The sequence below is a fragment of the Paramacrobiotus metropolitanus genome, unplaced genomic scaffold (assembly GCF_019649055.1).
Source record: "Paramacrobiotus metropolitanus isolate TYO unplaced genomic scaffold, Prichtersi_v1.0 Parri_scaffold0000003, whole genome shotgun sequence".
Taxonomy (NCBI): Eukaryota; Metazoa; Tardigrada; class Eutardigrada; order Parachela; family Macrobiotidae; genus Paramacrobiotus; species Paramacrobiotus metropolitanus.
Genome location: NW_026570223.1, coordinates 1,035,547 through 1,054,492, shown reverse-complemented (window position 1 = coordinate 1,054,492; position 18,946 = coordinate 1,035,547). Strand labels below are relative to the sequence as shown.

General features: G+C 45.5%; 1 protein-coding gene across 2 annotated transcripts; it reads right to left on the bottom strand.

Moving 5' to 3' along the window:
• Positions 1–6,112: 6,112 nt before the first annotated feature.
• On the bottom strand, positions 6,113–18,674 carry LOC129594362 (macrophage mannose receptor 1-like). Of its 2 annotated transcripts, none has more exons than XM_055491030.1 (26): positions 18,040–18,674; positions 15,727–15,932; positions 15,159–15,283; positions 14,925–15,073; positions 14,755–14,863; positions 14,327–14,551; positions 14,103–14,257; positions 13,879–14,014; positions 13,715–13,815; positions 13,468–13,611; positions 13,296–13,400; positions 13,055–13,213; positions 12,818–12,921; positions 12,545–12,749; positions 11,924–12,121; positions 11,716–11,859; positions 11,486–11,656; positions 11,074–11,414; positions 10,154–10,807; positions 9,346–9,757; positions 8,779–9,261; positions 8,382–8,680; positions 8,216–8,315; positions 7,693–8,136; positions 7,069–7,428; positions 6,113–6,953 (listed from the first exon to the last, which is right to left on the bottom strand). In XM_055491030.1, the coding sequence occupies exons 1-26, from the start codon at positions 18,122–18,124 to the stop codon at positions 6,310–6,312; spliced, it is 6,258 nt and encodes a 2,085-aa protein (XP_055347005.1). In that variant the 5' UTR covers positions 18,125–18,674; the 3' UTR covers positions 6,113–6,309. The 2 variants fall into 2 exon arrangements, with proteins under 2 accessions (XP_055347005.1, XP_055347013.1); XM_055491038.1 differs by lacking the exon at positions 18,040–18,674 and adding an exon at positions 16,048–16,313.
• Between the last annotated feature and the right edge of the window lie 272 nt (positions 18,675–18,946).

The window sequence follows — 18,946 nt, the reverse complement described above, 5'->3', positions numbered from 1 at the left end:
CTACGTATGTTGACAGTCCGCGCGACCTTTTGAGTATGATATCGTTTGTACTGGAACGGGATGATCAATGCGCAAATGCGATTCACACAGATCAGCATGTGACATGCTGGCAACGCACAACCCACCGGTATACGCAGCATCAGTAAGGCGTTACAAAATGGCGCTAACTGGGTTGGAGGAAGAAGATCCTTGATCAAAAGAATAACTGGGTGTTGCAGAAAACCATTTGCAATGTTGCCGATGGTCAAGATGAAAAGATACACCGTGAACGACGTCCAGGGTCGCAAGCGTTCAATAAGGACACAAAGAAGAAATGCGTTGGATACCAGTGCCGCCGTGCAGACGCTCGTTGTCCATGATTGCAAATCATCCCAGTGTGATGATATTAGATAGGGCTGTTCCGAGGATGCGTTACCGGTATAATTGGGCATAATTTTGTATTTACTTACTATAATCGTAAGGAAAATTACTAAGCATGTCTTATGGTAATAAGTATCACTTGCAGTTTTGTGCACCTTGCTGCTAAAAGCTGCAACAAGTTCAGAATATTGTTCCCCGTACCGAAATGGTGTGTTGCGCCAGTGGAGATACCATACAGTAACTAATATACAAATTTTAAGAATCTGGAAATGTTACGTAAGTCCGCCTGGAGATAGTTAACATGACATGAAAAGCACTAGAACGGCATCTGTTTCTAAAATTCCATAATTGTGGTAACAGCAACCTGTATTTCCGTCAACGCAATGACATTTAAATAACCGAGCTATTTGAGCTCTTGGTCCGCGAATCACGGCATATGCGTGTGCTATCTGTATCTTTGCCGTCAAAGGTGGGCGTATATCCTGCGAGAACAGCTGGATTTGACCTTTTACTAAAAGCGACGACGAAAGCATTGCAATATGCTCGGTTGAACATCAGGTTGGGTATAGATATAAAAATTTAAAGGCAGATTGAAATCGACTACGTATTATGCGCTGCATGAAATATTATTTCCCGCGCAAGTATACAATATTAATTGTTTAGGGCTAATTATCACTAACTCACAACATGGCACGTAAAGTCGTAAACAATCCGAACACTGCAAGTAGGAAGGTGCGCATCGTTAATGGCGGCCATACTATGTAATATCCTAGTTGAATTTTTTACATTCCGAACAACTTGTTTGATAAGATGGATGCATAAATGTACAAATAATATTTTCAGTTCTTAGCCGTAAGTGTAATGTGTTCCATCCTTTTTGATTTCTCCATTTTTGTCGGTGGGATGGTAATGGTTCTTTTGGCCAGGTTCATGAGCCGTATGGTGCTCGGGCTTCCCTTGCCCGCGTGTTCCGCTGCTTCTTTCGCGGCGCCGCGGCTGTTGCAGTGGACAAAATGCAGCACGGGTTTCCCACTAGGACCGGCTTCACGATGCAATAACTTGGGGCTCTGCTGGCCGTGTGGCTTCGACATGGTCTCTGCAAAACTGCAAAAACCAGAAATTAAAAACATTTGACGTAGACAAAAGAATGTGCTATGAGTCGCTAAGAAGCGGTATTCGCGAACAATATAATTTTACCGTACAGTATAACTATTTTCTTCGAAAAGATGCGGTGACAATTAATACTGTAATCCAAAATTATCGTAATCATACTCGTAACAGTTACTCCAAGGAACTTACTCCAGGTACGTGTATCCACTAAATCACCATACCTCAGGGCTCAAGCCCGTTGTGGTTGCAAAGTGCAGACTTCTTACTCGGGTCGTAGGTTAATCGGCTAAACCAGGTTCCAAATGGTCAAAATTTAATAATCCTTATAATGCATGAACATGCCTAACCAACCTCTGCATCCTACAACAAGCTTTTTGGTTTATTTATACAATATCTGTGGCATTTGCGAACGCTTATGTTTTCTCGCTTTGCGCGCAAATTATGGGCATCGTTGATTTATCCATGCATTGCGCTTGTTACACGTTACACGGCGTACATGGTGAGTGCAATGCAAATGCACTGCATTGCACGTTAATGCTGTTATACGGTACTGTTATCGACGCTGTGTAATAACAAATTTAGATTTAACATAATTACGAACGCAGAGAGATGCCTATGCTACCATTGATTTAATGACTTCGAGATGGCATTCATTACTAATTAGGTGGTAATTTCGCGCAATAATTATCAATTAAGCAATATTAATGCTAGCTAGGTAGTCATCCAAGACGGCAGTAATTAGCTTTACCGATGTATTGCAGATACGAGTAATTAGATATACAGTAACATTTTCGCCCTCCTTTTTGGCATGTGCGATGGGAAGATGGATGCATAAAGTACATGGTTGTTTATCAACAGGCTGACTTAGTGTAAGTTCGGTCATTCACTTATCGCGGCAGTGACAGTTGTTATGTTATCGCATTATTGGGTAGTTTTTTACGCGTCATTTGTTGTTACTCACTGCCACTTGGCTTTTTGTAAGCCAACAGAAATGAATCCTATATATTAAAGCAGAACCGTTATTCCGGAACGCTCCTGCCTCCAAAACGCTCTGATTGGCCAGAACCAGCCTAACCTTTCTGATTGGCCAGAACCCGCCTGGCGGGTTTTAAGCTTTTGCAGCCCCTTAAACCTGTGCTTTTGCGCGTTTGTCCTTACCAAGTTTCCGAAACTTAGTACCTTCACCTGTGAAAACCTTTGCCTGATAAACCGGATCCCGGCTTCAGCATTGCTCCTTACTAAGCTTCCAAACATTAGTTCTTAAAGAAACCTGATAACTTTAAATAACTTACCGGTACCGTCTTTTAAGCCTTTAAATACCTTGAGGTACCACCTTTTAAGCCTTTAGTAACCGAAAGTCCCGCGTGCTGGACCCGTCCTTTTAAGCCTTTTTCAACCGAAGGCCACGCATGCGCTACCCAGCCATTTAGGCCTTTGGTCACCGGAGGCCACGCGTGCGGGACCCGTCCTCTTAAGCCTTTTGAAACCGAAGGCCGCGCGTGCGGTATCCGTCCTTTTAAGCCTTTGGTCACCGCAGTCCACGCGTGCTGGACCCGCCCTTTTGAGCCTTTGATAACCGAAGGCCACGCCTGCGGTACCCGCATTTTTGAGCCTTTGATAACCGAAGGCCACGCGTGCGTTACCCGCTTTTTTTGAGCATTTGGTCACTGGAGTCTACGCGTGCTGGATCCGTTCTTTTAAGCCTTTTGCAACCGAAGGCCACGAGTGCGGTGCCCGCCTTTTTGAGCCTTTGATCTTTGAAGGCCACGCGTGCGGTACCCGCCCTTTTGAGCCTTTGGTCATTGAAGGCCACGCCTGCGGTATTCGCTTTTTTAGCCTTTGGTTACCGAAGGCTATGCGTGCGGTACCCGCCTTTTTGAGCCTTTGATCACCGAAGGCCACGCGTACGTTACCCGCCTTTTTGAGCCTTTGGTCACCGCAGTCCACGCGTGCTGGACCCGTCCTTTTACGCCTTTTGCAACCGAAGCCCACGCGTGCGGTACCCGCCCTTTTGAGCCTTTGATGACCGAAGGCCACGCCTGCGGTACCCGCATTTTTGAGCCTTTGATAACCGAAGGCCACGCCTGCGTGCTCGGTTTTTTTAGCCTTGGGTAGCCGGAGGCCACACGTGCTAGACCCGTTCTTTTAAGCCTTTTGCAACCAAAGGCCACGCGTGCGGTGCCCACCTTTTTGAGCCTTTGATCACCGAAGGCCACGCGTGCGTTACCCGCTTTTTTGAGCCTTTGATAACCGAAGGCCACGCCTGCGTGCTCGGTTTTTTTAGCCTTGGGTAGCCGGAGGCCACACGTGCTAGACCCGTTCTTTTAAGCCTTTTGCAACCAAAGGCCACGCGTGCGGTGCCCACCTTTTTGAGCCTTTGATCACCGAAGGCCACGCGTGCGGTACCCGCCTTTTTGAGCCTTTGATCACCGAAGGCCACGCGTGCGTTACCCGCTTTTTTGAGCCTTTGGTCGCCGAAGGCCGCGCGTGGTGGACCCGTTCTTTGAAGCTTTTTGCAACCGAAGGCCACGCGTGCGGTGCCCACCTTTTGGAGCCTTTGATCACCGAAGGCCACGCGTGCGATACCCACCCTTTTGAGCCTTTTGGTCACCGAAGGCTCCGCGTGCGGTACCCGCCTTTTTGAGCCTTTGATCACCGAAGGCTACGCGTGCAATACCCGCTTTTTTTAAGCCCTTGATCACCGAAGGCCACGCGTGCGTTATTCGCTTTTTTTGAGCCTTTGGTCACCGAAGGCTACGCGTGCGGTACCCGCCTCTTTGAGCCTTTGATTTTTGAAGGCCACGCGTGCGATACCCGCCCTTTTGAGCCTTTGGTCACCGAAGCCCACGCGTGCGGTACCCGCCTTTTTGAGCCTTTGATAACCGAAGGCCACGCGTGCGGTACCCGCCTTTTTAAGCCTTTTGCAACCGAAGGCCACGAGTGCGGTGCCCGCCTTTTTGAGCCTTTGATCTTTGAAGGCCACGCGTGCGGTACCCGCCCTTTTGAGCCTTTGGTCATTGAAGGCCACGCCTGCGGTATTCGCTTTTTTAGCCTTTGGTTACCGAAGGCTATGCGTGCGGTACCCGCCTTTTTCAGCCTTTGATCACCGAAGGCCACGCGTACGTTACCCGCCTTTTTGCGCCTTTGGTCACCGAAGGCCACGCGTGCGGTACCCGCCTTTTTGAGCCTTTGAAGGCCACGCGTGCGGTACCCGCCCTTTCGAGCCTTGGGTCGGCGAAGGCTACGCGTGCGGTACCTGCCCTTTTGAGCCTTTGGTCGCCGAAGGCTACGCGTGCGGCACCCGCCTTTTCAGGGTTTTTTTAACCGAAGGTCACGCGTGCGGTACCCGCTCTTTTAACCCTTTGGTCGCCGGAGGCCACACGTGCTGGACCCGTTCTTTTAAGCCTTTTGAAACCGAAGGCCACGCGAGCGGTGGCCACGTTTTTGAGCCTTTGAACTTTGAAGGCCACGCCTGCGGTACCCGCTTTTTTTAACCTTTGGTTACCGAAGACTACGCGTGCGGTACCCGCCTTTTTGAGCCCTTGATCACCGAAGGCACGCGCGCGTTATCCGCTTTTTTTGTGCCTTTGGTCGCCGAAGGCTACGCGTGCGGCACCCGCTCCTTTAACCCTTTGGTAACCGAAGGGCACACATGATGTGTCCACTCTTTTAAGCGTTTTGTAACCGAAGAATTTCGGTTTATCCCGTTTCTAGATACAGTAACTGTATTCCCCTTTCAATAAGACTTACTCAGCATATAAAACCGTTTCACTTCCATTCGTTTAGCCAAAATGACCAGCCGACAAAAACCGCCTTTGCACTGCAGCGCGGCGCGTAAGCGCCGCGCGCTGTGCTTGTCTCTATTATGATTCATGCCGAGAGTTCCCCTAACCAGTTGGTTTGATGTCATCAGCCTGTCTCTGATTGCCGATCATGGCATCATGATCACTGCAGCATGAATTACGCCGCTTTCACGATTGATCAGCATGATGATACCAGCGGCACTGTTTATTGTCCCAGCCACTCCCAGGGCCGGTTCTGGCTGATAATATCCAGTGTGCATCTGCTATCTGGGTTTTAGCTAGTACTCTTGTACAGACTCGTATGTGTTCATTCTTGCTTTCGATATGCCTTACAATTACAACCCATTTATTTCATTTCCTGTACATTTTCTTTAATTACAAAGCCCTGAAAAAAGTCCTCTTAGCGCATCAGCCCAAGTGCAAAACTTTGAACGGAGAAGCCGAGAGGTCCAAAGCGTGGACCTTATTCGGCAAACGTAATCTGGTGCAGTTGCTAACTGGTTATCGTGGAAACTATGCAGTCAGCCAGAGCGTAGAACGGACGTACAGCTTCAGCAGAGGCGTTCGACGTCATAGCACAAACACCAATAAAAATCTGCGTGAGACGTTAGTGTGTAAATGACAAACAATACTTCTATAATTAAGGAACTACAGCCTGCTGTACATGCACCTGCAGTCTAGCTCCAGCTTCAAACTAATGTTTTGTTACGATTTCTTACTAACAGCCAGGGAAATACTGAAAACTGGAACATTTCACTAAAGTGGAAACGGCCTAACCGTTCAGTATTACAGTATATGAAGTAAGAATGGATGCAATGTACTGAAGTCCTCAGCCGAAACCAGAAAGTTTTGTTTTTACAAGCCTGAAAAATCCATATATCTCTCGACTGTCGTATATTGATGCTGTGATTTTTTGGAATTTTGCAAATAATTATGCTAACTCATACATGGCTAATCAATAAATTCCAGTATAATTTTAGAAGAAGCACGTAAAGCAATGATTTGTGATGTTATAAACCACTCAACAAAATCTGTCTTATAAAGTGTACGTATCAGCACTATAATCCATATCCACCACCGGTTTTCTCTCGCCTTGATCTCCCCTCCGTCTCCACAAAGTGGCCCGTCTGCCGATATTCCTCGCTGAATCGACCACGGTCCCAGTTCGTCCGGTGAGCACCACAAAGGCCACCGCGCCAGCCACGCCCACTAATAGTAAAACACCAATGACAATCCCGGCGATGGATCCACCGGATAAACCGCTATCCGCCGCGGTAGTCGGTCCTACCGTTCCACCAAAGTCCTTTGTGGTGGAGGCACCGGTAACCGAGGATGATGTCTGTTGAACCGGGACATTGGTCACAACACCGGTTGATGTGCCGGTTGACTGCGGCGGTTGCGCAGTGGCTTTTGTTGTTGTCGTTGTAGTTGCGCTTGATGCGACACTGGGCACCCCTGTCGTAGTCGTCGTGGTGACAGTGGTCGTTGAAGTGGTAGTAGTTGTCGTTGTTGTGGATGTTGCGGTCGTTGTGGGAAGTGCTGTAGTCGGCAGTCCTAGTTTCATTGTTTCGCATACGAAGCCGCGATCATCGTAACAGTAGATGTTGTTCCATGTGCCGTTAGGTAAAATCTCGACACATCCATCGCGACTAAATGAGGTAGGTGACAACGCCGGTTTACCTAAAAATTTTCGGAATAATTAGTAAAAAGTTATTTGAACACAATAATTTCGATAAATTATAAACTAAACAGATCAATAAATAAGTTATAAATTCTGTCCAATACTGGTCATTACCGGATGCCCAGTTTTGGTACGTCGCTGGACCGTAGTCCACAACGGAGTCATCCCATTCCCATACGTAGTCACCCGAACCGAATACGTAGTTTTCCGACAGACCAATCCAGAGTCCGTCCGCCGAATGGAGCACATATTTCTCCAAGCATTTCTGCTCGCGTTCGTTACGGATGGTGGCCAGACTGCCGCCGAAATCGCGGCAGATGCGAGCGGCGTTAGAACGCGTCATTATAAGAGACGATTGGTTTGCCTGATGGGATCGCGTTTGGATGCGGTAGCACACGGTATCGCACTCCTGTGGATGATCGGCCGGGCAGAAAGCTTCGTCCGATGTGGTGTTGTCCGTTGGATGGCATTTTTCTGCAACAAATCGTTCTTAACCGAATGCATTCCACAGAGTCACAGACTACTCTGTACACTCCACGTAATCATTTTTGTAGCATTAATTTTTACGTTTAGTACAATATCGTATAGACTCTCATTCCAGTAATGATTGTTAATGTTTATGTACTTAGTAAAAGATATTCAGTTTCTATAAACAAGCAAAAGATTATTGCTGAATGTAAGTTGAGAATCAGCTTTCTATGTAAAATTTTCTTGCGAGTTGCGATTACGGATGCTTACCGGTGCGCCATTCACAAAGAGCGTACGGTGCCGTTGCGCCGCATCCCTGTTCCTCCCACTTCCCTTGTCGATCCATGACGATGCATTCTTCCACCTGGTTCTCCGGAATCGGTATTAGGCTTTGAAAATTGGAAAACACCACCGGGCACCCATTGTGCCATGCAAACGTATGCTTGTCGGCCTTCATCCCAATCCATGCCTTGGCATTAGCCTGATCGTTTTGGGAACGTTGGTGCAGGAGCAACCGGATATAGGCATTCTCAAAGACGTCAGTAATTGTGGTAATACTTCCTTGCTGGCGTTGGCAAGCATCTTTAGCGCCTTGCCACGTGTTGGACGCCGAATCCAGCGTGATAACCGCGAAGCATGGACCGTTTTCGTAAAACTGTGTGTAGCCGGCGATGCAGTTGCTGGTTGGCGGAGAGGCAGTCGGCGCAAGAGGATCTTTAAACAGCAAAGGTTTTATACAGTATAACTGCAGTTTGCGTCGGTGATAATGTTATGAGGTTGTGAAGTGATTTACCTATTCCAGCTCTGCAAATGTAGTCTTTAGTCTGTGTGTCGTGAACGGCTTGCCATCTCCCGGCGCGGTTATGCTCGCTTCGAATTTCCACTGCACGTGGCTAACAGTAAGACAGGTTAGAATATGGTCAAATGCACAGTGAATGCGAATGCTTTCTTTTACTTACTTCTCTTCCTTCTGTTAATGGTTCGGAGAAATGCCAGTTATTAAAGGTCACACGAGAGTGGTCTGACCAGACGAAGGTACTGTCGTAGTTGTCAATGTCGACTTTGTGCAGTCCAATCCAGAAACCTTTGTTTGGGTATTTTCGCAGTTCCGTGACGAGGAAGTCATTTTCCAGGGAGCTGTGAATGGAAAGTAGCTCCGACGGTATACCACCCGAAGATAACAGCATGTTGATGCAGGCCTCGTGCGATTCGTTCCACGTGCGATTCGCATTAACCGCAAAGTAGTAGCAAGAGTGACCTTTATAAAATTTCCGCACATTTCGTCATAAGAATGTAAAAGTATAGTTGTAAAGCGGATTACGTAGGTAAACAAATGAAACAGTGCATTAAGTTTACCGTGCTGCACCCATCCCGGATGGCAGTTACCGGTAACCGGAGTAGGCGGTCGTGTAGGACGGACTCGCTGCGTCCTAGCACAAATGTACTTTTGCTGCGAGGCACAGTGCCGCGAAATCCATTTCCCATGGAGGCTAGCTTGCACAACGCAACGGTTGATGGAGCCCATTGTCGGCTGACCCGCCTCCCAAGGGCGGAAGAAGGACTCGTGTCCATCGACCCAGCTATACACATTGTTGACGATATCGGTGATGCCCAGGCCGATCCAGTATTCGTATTGGCTCCAACTTTGTATCTGGGAAAGTTTCAGGACAATGAACGGATAGTTTTCACTGGTCACCGTGATCAGGTTAGCGTTGAGGGATTCGCAGGTTTCTTGCGCGTTAGCCCAGCTGTCTGATTTCTGGGAGATGAAAATACACTCGTTTGTCAGGGACGAAAAGAACCATTGGCCATCCAAGGAAGACGATGAACCACAAGTATCTAGCCCGAAAATAATATGTAAACAAATCTTTAAAAAACGATACTTCTATGAAAAGAAGCTAAAACAATTATGCAGCTAATTACCGTTGGCCGGAACTTCCGTAGGGTACTGCTCAATAAGCTGTCCATCGAAGTACGCTCCCTTCGGTATTTCACAAATCCATCCAGCGGCTAAGAGGCAGCTTTGGGGAATCCATTTTCCCGCTATATTTGTAACAGCACAGTTGGGCGTGTAGGTAGTACTGTGATCGGTTGTTGGGTGGAAATGCGACACGGTCAGTGGTTTTCCATCTGACCACTCCCATCGATTCTGTACTGCAGGGTTTTGATGCAGCCCGATCCACATCGGATCACCGTTAACGATTCGATAGATCAACGCTTGCTCTTCGCCACTGTTGATCGATGCCAGATGGCCGTTTCGAAAACGGCGACAAAAATCCTCGGCTTCTTGCCAGCTGATCTTCCGTACGGAGCCTTGTGCGTAACCTTGATAAGTCTACAGATATAAACATGATTTAAACGCAGACGCTGTTAAAATAGTATTACCAAAAAATTGAGTCGGATTGTTGATATCAGTAATTAATGCGCAGTAAGAATTAAGTAATAAAAATAAAAAATTTGTCTGATGCTTAATTATGCAACCTGTTGTCGTGAAAACTGAAAAAAGCTTTCGGACCATTTAGCGCAGATTTGTGGAGGCTTCCGTTGCCATCTCCACTACCCAAGGCGGGTCTTTAAAGTATTTGTAATTTTTCGCGGGCAAAATATGTATATATACAGTAAACTATTTTTTATTGCGCAGACAAGTATATGTGTAAACTAATTTTCGGCACCGCCATCGATATCACAAAGGTGAAAGTGTGTCAATCAGATACTCTGCGCATGCACTTACTCTATAACAATCTCGTAGCTGGGTCTCCGTACTCCACCCCCGCGGGCATCCATTGGGAAACGGCGTGGACGGTCGCGGTGTCGTAGTGGGCGGTCCCGCACTATTCGGTCCCATACAGAACGGCACCTTGCGTTCGGTGCAGCCCGCCACGTACCAATCTCCCGGCATCACGGCACCGTGCTCCCCGATGGTTCCATGCATGGCCACACAGCCCACATAGCCCGCATCCCCGGCCAGTGCCGGCTGATTATGCGCCCAGTTAGTGGAGGTCACGCTCGTTCCATCCACCCATTTCTTGAACGCATTCCACGGATCGGCATCCTCTCTTAACCCGATCCACACATCCATGCCCAGTCTCCCCAGGACCGCGTTAACAAACTCTCGCTCATCTACACCGTTGCGGAAGACGGCTAAATCCCCGCCGGGGAACTTTTGTGTGCAGTGGGCGCGGGCTGTATCAAAGTCCACATAGCGGGTGACGCCCGACTGCGGATCATTGCCGAAGTAGAAACACTTGTCGCGGAATGCCGTACCGTATGGTAAGCAGCCGTACGAATGGGGAATGGTAACTGCAGTTACAGATCCGCCAACCGGCGATGGTGGCTTCTTGCAGACGAAGCTTTTGCGCTCGTGGCACGGGTACACTGCCACACCCTAAACAACAAGACCCCTTTTTATATCTACCATGTAATATTAATTGCTGCTTCCAATAAAATTTAAAAGAAGCGAAAAAGAAACGGTTAGCAAAGCAAAACAAGCTTGCTGCTTGAAAATTTTTCATCCCGGGAAAAATTTTCTAACTAATGGGAATATTGCAAAAACGACCCCTCAGGGGATCTTTGTCTCGCTGTGTGCTTCTGAATCGGGAGGGGACACTAACTGATAAACTGCGGTAATAAATGCAGCTTTTGATCACTTACATCGGCCGATATCGCGCCACAGTTCGTGTCGTTTTCCGCAACGCCCACACCATGATTATTGGGCGACTCCACTCCCCATGGAAGGTACGTGACCTCTTCGCCGTTATCCCATGTAAACTCGCGAGGATTATCCGTGTTCATTATACTGTTGAGGCCAATCCAGCTACCCAGTGAAAATCGTTTGTACGATTGGTAGTCAATCGGGTCCTTGAATGTCAGCAGATACGCTTGCTCGTTTTGGCAGAGCTTACGAGCGGAGAACCAATCGGTGGCGGTAATGTTCATCTTGATGCAGTGATCGTTCATTGCGTACCAATGATCGGGGCATCCTAGTTGCTGTCCTAAACAATAAACTCCATCAATATTTTGCGCTACCGGATCAGTTTTTTCAAGGCGAATGAGTTCCACAAACCGGGTTGTAATGTTGGAGCTTGCGTATTCTCTGTTGTTGTCACCGGTAGCGAGATGGTTTTCTTACAAACAGCCGCACGGAATTGGTTACAAATACTCGTGTGCCATTTGTACTGTGTACCCGGCCCGGAAATGTAGGCGCATCCTTTGGCTTTGTTCATTGTTGGCTCGCCTGTTAATGTATTAGAATTACATGGGCAATATTTACTTGGATTTATAGAAAAGGTTTACCGTCCGCCCAGTTGCTCAGAGTAAACGGCAGGTACCACATGTCGAGATAATCGCGGTACGGCCAATGCCACCGACCAGGTTCTGCGGCATACAGACCAATCCACAGTGTATGGGACAAACCAGAAAACTGAGTCTCCAGTTTCCCTGAAAATATTAGTATTCAGCATGGATCATAAATAAAAATGTTCGCATATTTGAAGATATTTACCTCGCACAAAGGCTTCCTCTTCTCTGCTAGTCATCCATAAAAGGTCACTGTTATCGCTCTTTGCCTGACAGGTTGCTTTAGCGGACGACCATGTTGCCGGTTCGGTGCTGACGTGGTAACAGTTGGAACCGTTACGGAACCATCCCCCACCACATTCACCGTCGTATGGGTCATCGATGGGTGGAGTTTCAATGGGCGCTAAAAATTTTGACAGAAGAGGGTTGTACAAATTCAGAGATAAAGTAAAGGTAAGTACTTCTATTATACTCACAAAAAAATGCAGTACACTACAGAGTAGGGTTAGCGATTTAGGCTAATTTCAAAGATAAGCATAATTATTGCAATCACAATCACATACTCGTTAACCGCAAAAAACGTTGAAACGAAAAATGCGTCGATTTGCGAATTTCAAGTTGGATTTGTCGCAAACCCATTGACTTATGGGTTATGCGGTTTATGCCAATGCCAATGCTTTAGGAGTACGAGAGTAATGAATTTATGCCTCTCGTACTCCTAGGGCAACGGCAATGGTTATGCTCTAAAAGAGCCCCGCTGTAGATTATCTGTACATTATTGAAGAATGGTCAGTATTCGACTGTTTGGTTGTTGCACTGTACTTACTTCCTGGATGCCAGCAAACATATTCCCGCTGCTCACTGCACTGCGCATGATACCAGCGTCCGCGTTCGGCGATTGACCCGTACGCCGTAACGTTGTATGTGCTGTTTATTCCCGCCATGGCTATACAGAATCTATTGAAATTGGAGTCGACCGTTATAGAGTAGTAATCCGCGAACTCATGAAAAATTACGGATCCATTGCCAGCCTAAATTCAGCATACAGTCAAGCAAAATGTGTCCTTGCAAAGTTAGATGGCACAAAACCGTATCCTACAATTTGTCCATTGCTGTGAGAATACTCCAGATTGCTAACGAAGAATCCACTGCCCAACACTTTGGTGACCTTTAGCCCAAACCAGGTGTCTTTTCTCACCAGATCTGTTAGACACATTATTGCTAATAGTTGGGAAGCAATAAGACACGGAGAAGTTACATTCGATGCTTAAAACATCCTTCCGGCTTTTCTGACACGTAAGAAATCTGATCGTGTGGTCTGGGGAAATTTTCTTACTGGAAAGGTATACGTTTTCGCCGCGAGTATAAATTGGAGCTAAAAGCGCTTTGCGGTTCTTGCAGTCCTGGGCCGCTGCTTCGTATGATTTGGGTTCGCTGACCAGCAGATAACAGCCTTCGTGCCATTTAGTAAAGGGTGGTTCGCACGTGTGCTCAGCTGCAACATATAGACAGTAAATAAATTATTTTTAAATAGATAGTGATTTCTGATAGCAGTGTTTTCTGATAGCAATGCATACGCGTGATAATTTCATCGGGTGGAATCACTGCAGTATGGTGGGCTTCGCAGATGTATCCTTGCGGTATGGAGCAGAAGTTAATGTACCATCCACCGGTGACATTCGCTAATTAATATTATAATACGCTGTTATGCTCTTTGAACAGTTTTATAAAAGTCTAAAACTGGCTTACAAAAACGGTCAAAGATAACGTAAACGCAATATCCCAGCGTGGTCCCTTGGATGGTAAAACCTGGTTCATTGGGAAACTCGTTAGAACCCATGAAGGATCCGTCGGGCCATATCCACTGAGAGTTCGACATCGATAAACCGGATCCTGTAAAACCATTGCCAATCACACCGTATTCATGGACAGTATGCTATATATTTCCGGCTTGGTCTAAAACTCGTAGAAGTAACGACGAGATATTCGTGTCTACCAGTTAATCCAATCCAGTACATCTCGTGCCCAGTTCCTTCTTCCCAGTCATGGGCACCATATTTCCAAATGAGATCCACAATAAAGCGTTGCTTCACAGGGCTATAAAAGCACTGGTGTCAGTATTCCTTACTGCATACGCTGTTGACAAGCACGCTACGTTACTCTTTGATAATGACGAGGTCGCCGCGTTTGGCTTTGCAGTCATCATTCGCCGCCTGCCATGTTTTCAGGTTATCCTCTCCAAGATTGATTTGGTAACAATAATCACCAGATTGATGCCATCCATATGGGCATTTGTCTGGGAAATAATTGCTTAATTAAAACCACCATATCTTTCATTCATTATGCCGGTTACGCGAAGATGGTGAATTCTGGGCGAAACTCACTGAGCAGGGTCTCACAGGCATACGGTCGTATTTCGTCACATTTTGGCTCTAATGACCACGTATCCGCATTGTACAGCCATTCCCCATTGGGTCCGCCATAATGCGCCTTTCTCGTGAAATATTCGCCACAATAACTCGGACCATTGGGAAGATCGCTGTATGAAAATATTCAGTGTGACCTTCTTATAGACGGCGACTACCGAAGCTACTAGAAGCACACATACTTTAAGTAAGAAGCCAAACTGGTGTTTATCCATAAATTCTGCTGCGTCTGCTCAAGCGGTGTACCATCATGCCAGGCCACGCTGGCGACTGTGATCGACGCGTTCTTGTTGGGAATATCCACACCGATCCAGGACGTAGTTTGTACGGATAACATGCGGTAGCGATACTGCAAATGGCTCATCACGTTTAGGGTACGCGGGACTACCAGGTGACCGCCATCCGCACTATAGCAACATATTCAGAATGAACTGACGATGACATTCATAAATAAAATGTTGGTATCAATAATATCGATACCACCATTTTATTCATGAACGTACATTTTATTATATCTATTCATAATACATTCATTGTATTATATCTACACGACAATATCCCAATTGTCCGGGTGCGGACAAACAATACTGAATGATTAACGGCGACCTACATGCATTGTCCTTCAGCGTCCGCAAACGTCGCCGGTGTTTCGGATACCTGATAGCAGTGACCATCTTGGTATTCCCACCCTTCTTCGACTTTGCACCACGGCCGGCCAGCTGTAATTAAAATTTCTGTAATATAGAAAAAGGTTATTGTTTGCATTTATTTAACCCTTACTCCACGCTCCTTTGCAGATGTACCCATTGGTCAGAGTTGCGGTATCATGTTTAAACTCAAAACCACGGAAGGTACTGTTGGAGACATATCGGATAGTGCCACGTTTTTCGCGCATTGTCGCATCCGTTCCATTTAGTGGGTCCACGTTGCTGCAACATTAACTTTGTTTTTCTTGGGGCATGGTTTAATTATGCATATAATTCCATGGAAATTCAGCAGTGCGAGGTCATTTACAGCCCAAGTATTGGTGTATACGGTCGGTACGTTTCTCCATCGAACCACTCCCATGTGCCCTTTTCAAATGTTAGTCCCATCCAGTACCAATTGTATTCCGCCGGGAACTTTGCTGTTATCCAATCCTAAATTTTTAGGCGAAGTAAGAATGAATTTTTTATTTCTGGTAAATTAACGCACCCTATGGCGAAATTATGTAACTGTACCGTATTACAAAAAAAAATTAGTACTGGTTTAATAACATTAATATTGACAAACCTTTACATATATTTCAAGTTGATTCGTTTTCATAATTATGTCGATTTTGAAATAGGTAAATATCGAGATGTATGATTGTGGTAATATAAAGTAATTAAGAGAATAAGTCTTGCACAACTATTTTAATGTAAGTACTTGTTGAAAATATAACTACATATATAAATTAAAAGCGTTAATTTAATGCTAGTTAGCTTTGTATGTACGATCGAGTTTGTAATATTCATTGTTAACATGGAGCGGATTTTATTACTTAATCTGACTACATTGCCAACGCCCTTCTAATGAATTCCATACGAGTAGTATTGCTTACCAGTTCCGATGCATCGTCCAGAGTCACAATGCTACCACCACGGATTTTACACACTTCCACCGCCTCCAACCATCGTTTCCTCTCGTTAATCCCATTCTGTATGCCGCTGCTGAACTTATTATTGTAGATAAAATAACACTTGTTGGTGCCTTTCCGGTAGAACCAATCCTCTCCAGGACAACGATATGCCCACGAAGCTGGTGTACCTTTATTCATCGCAACAATGCAACATTGTAATTTTTATTGAAAACCAACAAGAAACCGACATATTAAGCCTGCAGCTGAAATTTTTTAAACGCCAGCTTATGAAAATATGCTTACCTGTGGCTAAAATAATTGTGAATGTAAACAGCAGATGCATTTTCGGTGGCGATAAGTGATAACAAAATTCAACAGCCGGTAAAGGTTACAAACGCACTGAATAAACCATTATGCTCGGGCAGCTAGACGTTTTCGTAGATACTTTTCAAAAACTGAGACAAAAGGTTATTTAAAATGAAAGACGCAGAAATACTGCTGTGGGATGTAAGTGTCAGTCTCAACATGTACGAGTAAATTTTCCAACAAATATGTGGCAAAAATTCTTAGGACAGTTATAATTCTGAAAATGCGCTTAGAGTTGTGTTCCTTCATGCCACTCGCATGGCACGAAACGCCATGATATCAATTTTTATGTGCATTTTATGTCTTTTCTTTTGTCACCTTAATTTCGATAAGCTTGGAACTAGACAGGTACTAGGCGGTGCAACATGTAGGAAAGAAAATTTACGACTGCCCATAATAGACGTATTTTTGCACAACAGTAGATTACTTAATTACCGGCATTAATTGATAAGGTACGTATTACAGCTTCGTATACACCGTGAGCTTGCAACAGCCATTGTCTTGTGTGCTTTAAAATTATGAGCTACGTTCGTGTGCGCACGAGCCTAAGTATTTATTTTCAGTTATTAATTAAAACGAAATTTGACTTCGCAGTAATAACCGCAACTGACAGCGGCAACTCGGCAAGTATATGTTAACGTAGAATGAACTACTGTTTTGCTATTCGTTACCTGTTAATGGCATTATTTCTGCAAGTGCGTAATTTACTTATATTTCTGTACGTAGTGCAAATCAGATGGTCATTGAATTGCATTTTATTGCAGAACAAATTCTGGACATGTATGACAAACGCAGTTGAGTTAAAACAGAAGAGTTCTAGTATTCAAACTGTTTATGAATATATCAGCAAGGTCAACGAATCGCGATGTTATAATTAAGATGCATACCATAAGGTCAATTCCTCACGAAATCATCGGCAACTTTGGCATGGTATAGAGACCTACATGCTTTTCCTCTATATCGCAGCATATGGTCAGTTTAAACGGGAAGACCAGGTCCCGTTCCAGCTCCACCAGCGCCTCCCGCGCCGCCCGGCACCACCCCAGGAGCAGCCGTAACGGAGGGCGCGGTGGGTCCGAGCGGGGTCAAGGTCGCCGCGGTTTTAATATAAGGCTTCAGGCGGAAAAAGAATTCATTATCGTTCATCACTCCGGTGGTGGCCATGCCCGTCTGCCGCATCAGATCCAGATTATACAGCTTCTCCTCCAGGGTCATCGGGTGGGGGATTAGCTGCTGTTCCAGGTTGTCCCACATATCGCCCATTTGCCGTAGAAATTGTTGACGCATGGCATACGGGGCATCGGCGTACTGCTGGGCGTAATATATACTGTCCCACTCGTCGTCCTGATCGTCGCCCCAGCCATACATCTGGGCGGATGCCGTGGTCAGCAAGGCTAACACGGCGCAGACGCCGCTCACCAGGACGTAGTGCTGCATGATTGTGGCAAATAGGGAGATGATGTAGCAAATTTATCGGACTTGCAGCGGACTAACACAAGATTGTACAGTAAAATTTTATTGATGATTATTTTGCTTAAAGACAAGCAATGCGCTTCAACCAAAACTTTTGGTTGCTATGTGGCACAGTACGGACAGTATATGGAGCGCTTATTACTTACTTTGTTGCTGTGTTAAATAGTACTGTTGGTACTTTTATTTAAGGTCATAATAATACTATTCCTCATAAGTAATAAAAATTGTGATGTTACAAAGCAAATACGAAGGGTTTAGTGATTTAAAGGGGTGGTGACAGGTGGTCTGCCGACTTCTGGATCACAATTGCAATACGCATGAAATCGACAGGCGCGAAAACTTGCAATGATTATTACAAATTTTTGTTACCTATAGTACTGCAATTCTTGTTAGGAGTATCTGTTGGCTGTGGCACGGGTGTTTACGAGTAATAATTTATTGCATGTATGTACTTACAGTATATCTCAACCCGTGGGCTTTGATTCAGATCCAGCGCAAGTGTCGTTACACGAACCCGCGCGATGGCCATGCGTCGACCCATAGGGATCCCCGCCCGGAATTTTTGCTGAGTATTTGATGCGGCGGTTTTAAGTAGTAAAATGAACGGGAACTAAGTGGCAAACACCAGTAACTTTCAGAAGACATACGAAACACTTGGCCGGATGGTCCGGGTCATGGCAGCACTTCGATCATAATACGGTCACAGACCACACACGGATATTTTTAAGTTTTTCTACACTTTAGACAAACTGAATTATTTTGTTACTACAGGCGGTTTCAAACACATCAGGGTGCGAACCTACGGAAAATAATAAATTTTTTAAGGCTAAGCTGGACTAAAACTGACCACGCGTTGACTAAGTCCGTAAAAACAAAGTTAGTTGCGTTTTGGACGATAAGAATACAAATGAATATGAAGGTGAAGATATGGCACACTGTATGGACTACAATGGTCTTAATTTTATATATCAAGACAAGACAAAAAAAAGACAAAAAAAAAATTTATGAAAATATCAAGACTATTTAATAGTCTTGATATTGTCTGAAAACTCTTCTTAGTTCTTATAAGCTGCTGTATTTCAATTAAATTCGTTATTTGATTGGGTTACTAAGCTAGCGCACACAGCGTGTACATTGGGATGTGCCCGAGCATGCACAGCGCAAATAAATTATAGTTTTTGCTTTCTGGGGCCTCTTTGAAGCTTAACTGCGTCTGCGTGGTGAGCGGGAGTCGCATGACAGTAATATACTGGATGGCAAAAGAGCGGGACGGAAGACCATCCAGCTAGGTGCTATCAGATATTGTTGCGCTTTTTATAATTGCCGTTCCTGAGTCCCTGACGTTTCGTCCTCGGCTTTCCCG

Bases quoted from the DNA above. Each gene is read 5' to 3' on its own strand.
- LOC129594362 (XM_055491030.1), bottom strand. From the start codon at position 18,124: ATGGGTCGACGCATGGCCATCGCGCGGGTTCGTGTAACGACACTTGCG. The intron at 14,015-14,102 runs GTGAGTTTCGCC...ATTATTTCCCAG, and splicing joins TGCCTGTGAGACCCTGCTCA to ACAAATGCCCATATGGATGG. The intron at 13,401-13,467 runs GTAAGCCAGTTT...AATATTAATTAG, and splicing joins CGTTATCTTTGACCGTTTTT to CGAATGTCACCGGTGGATGG.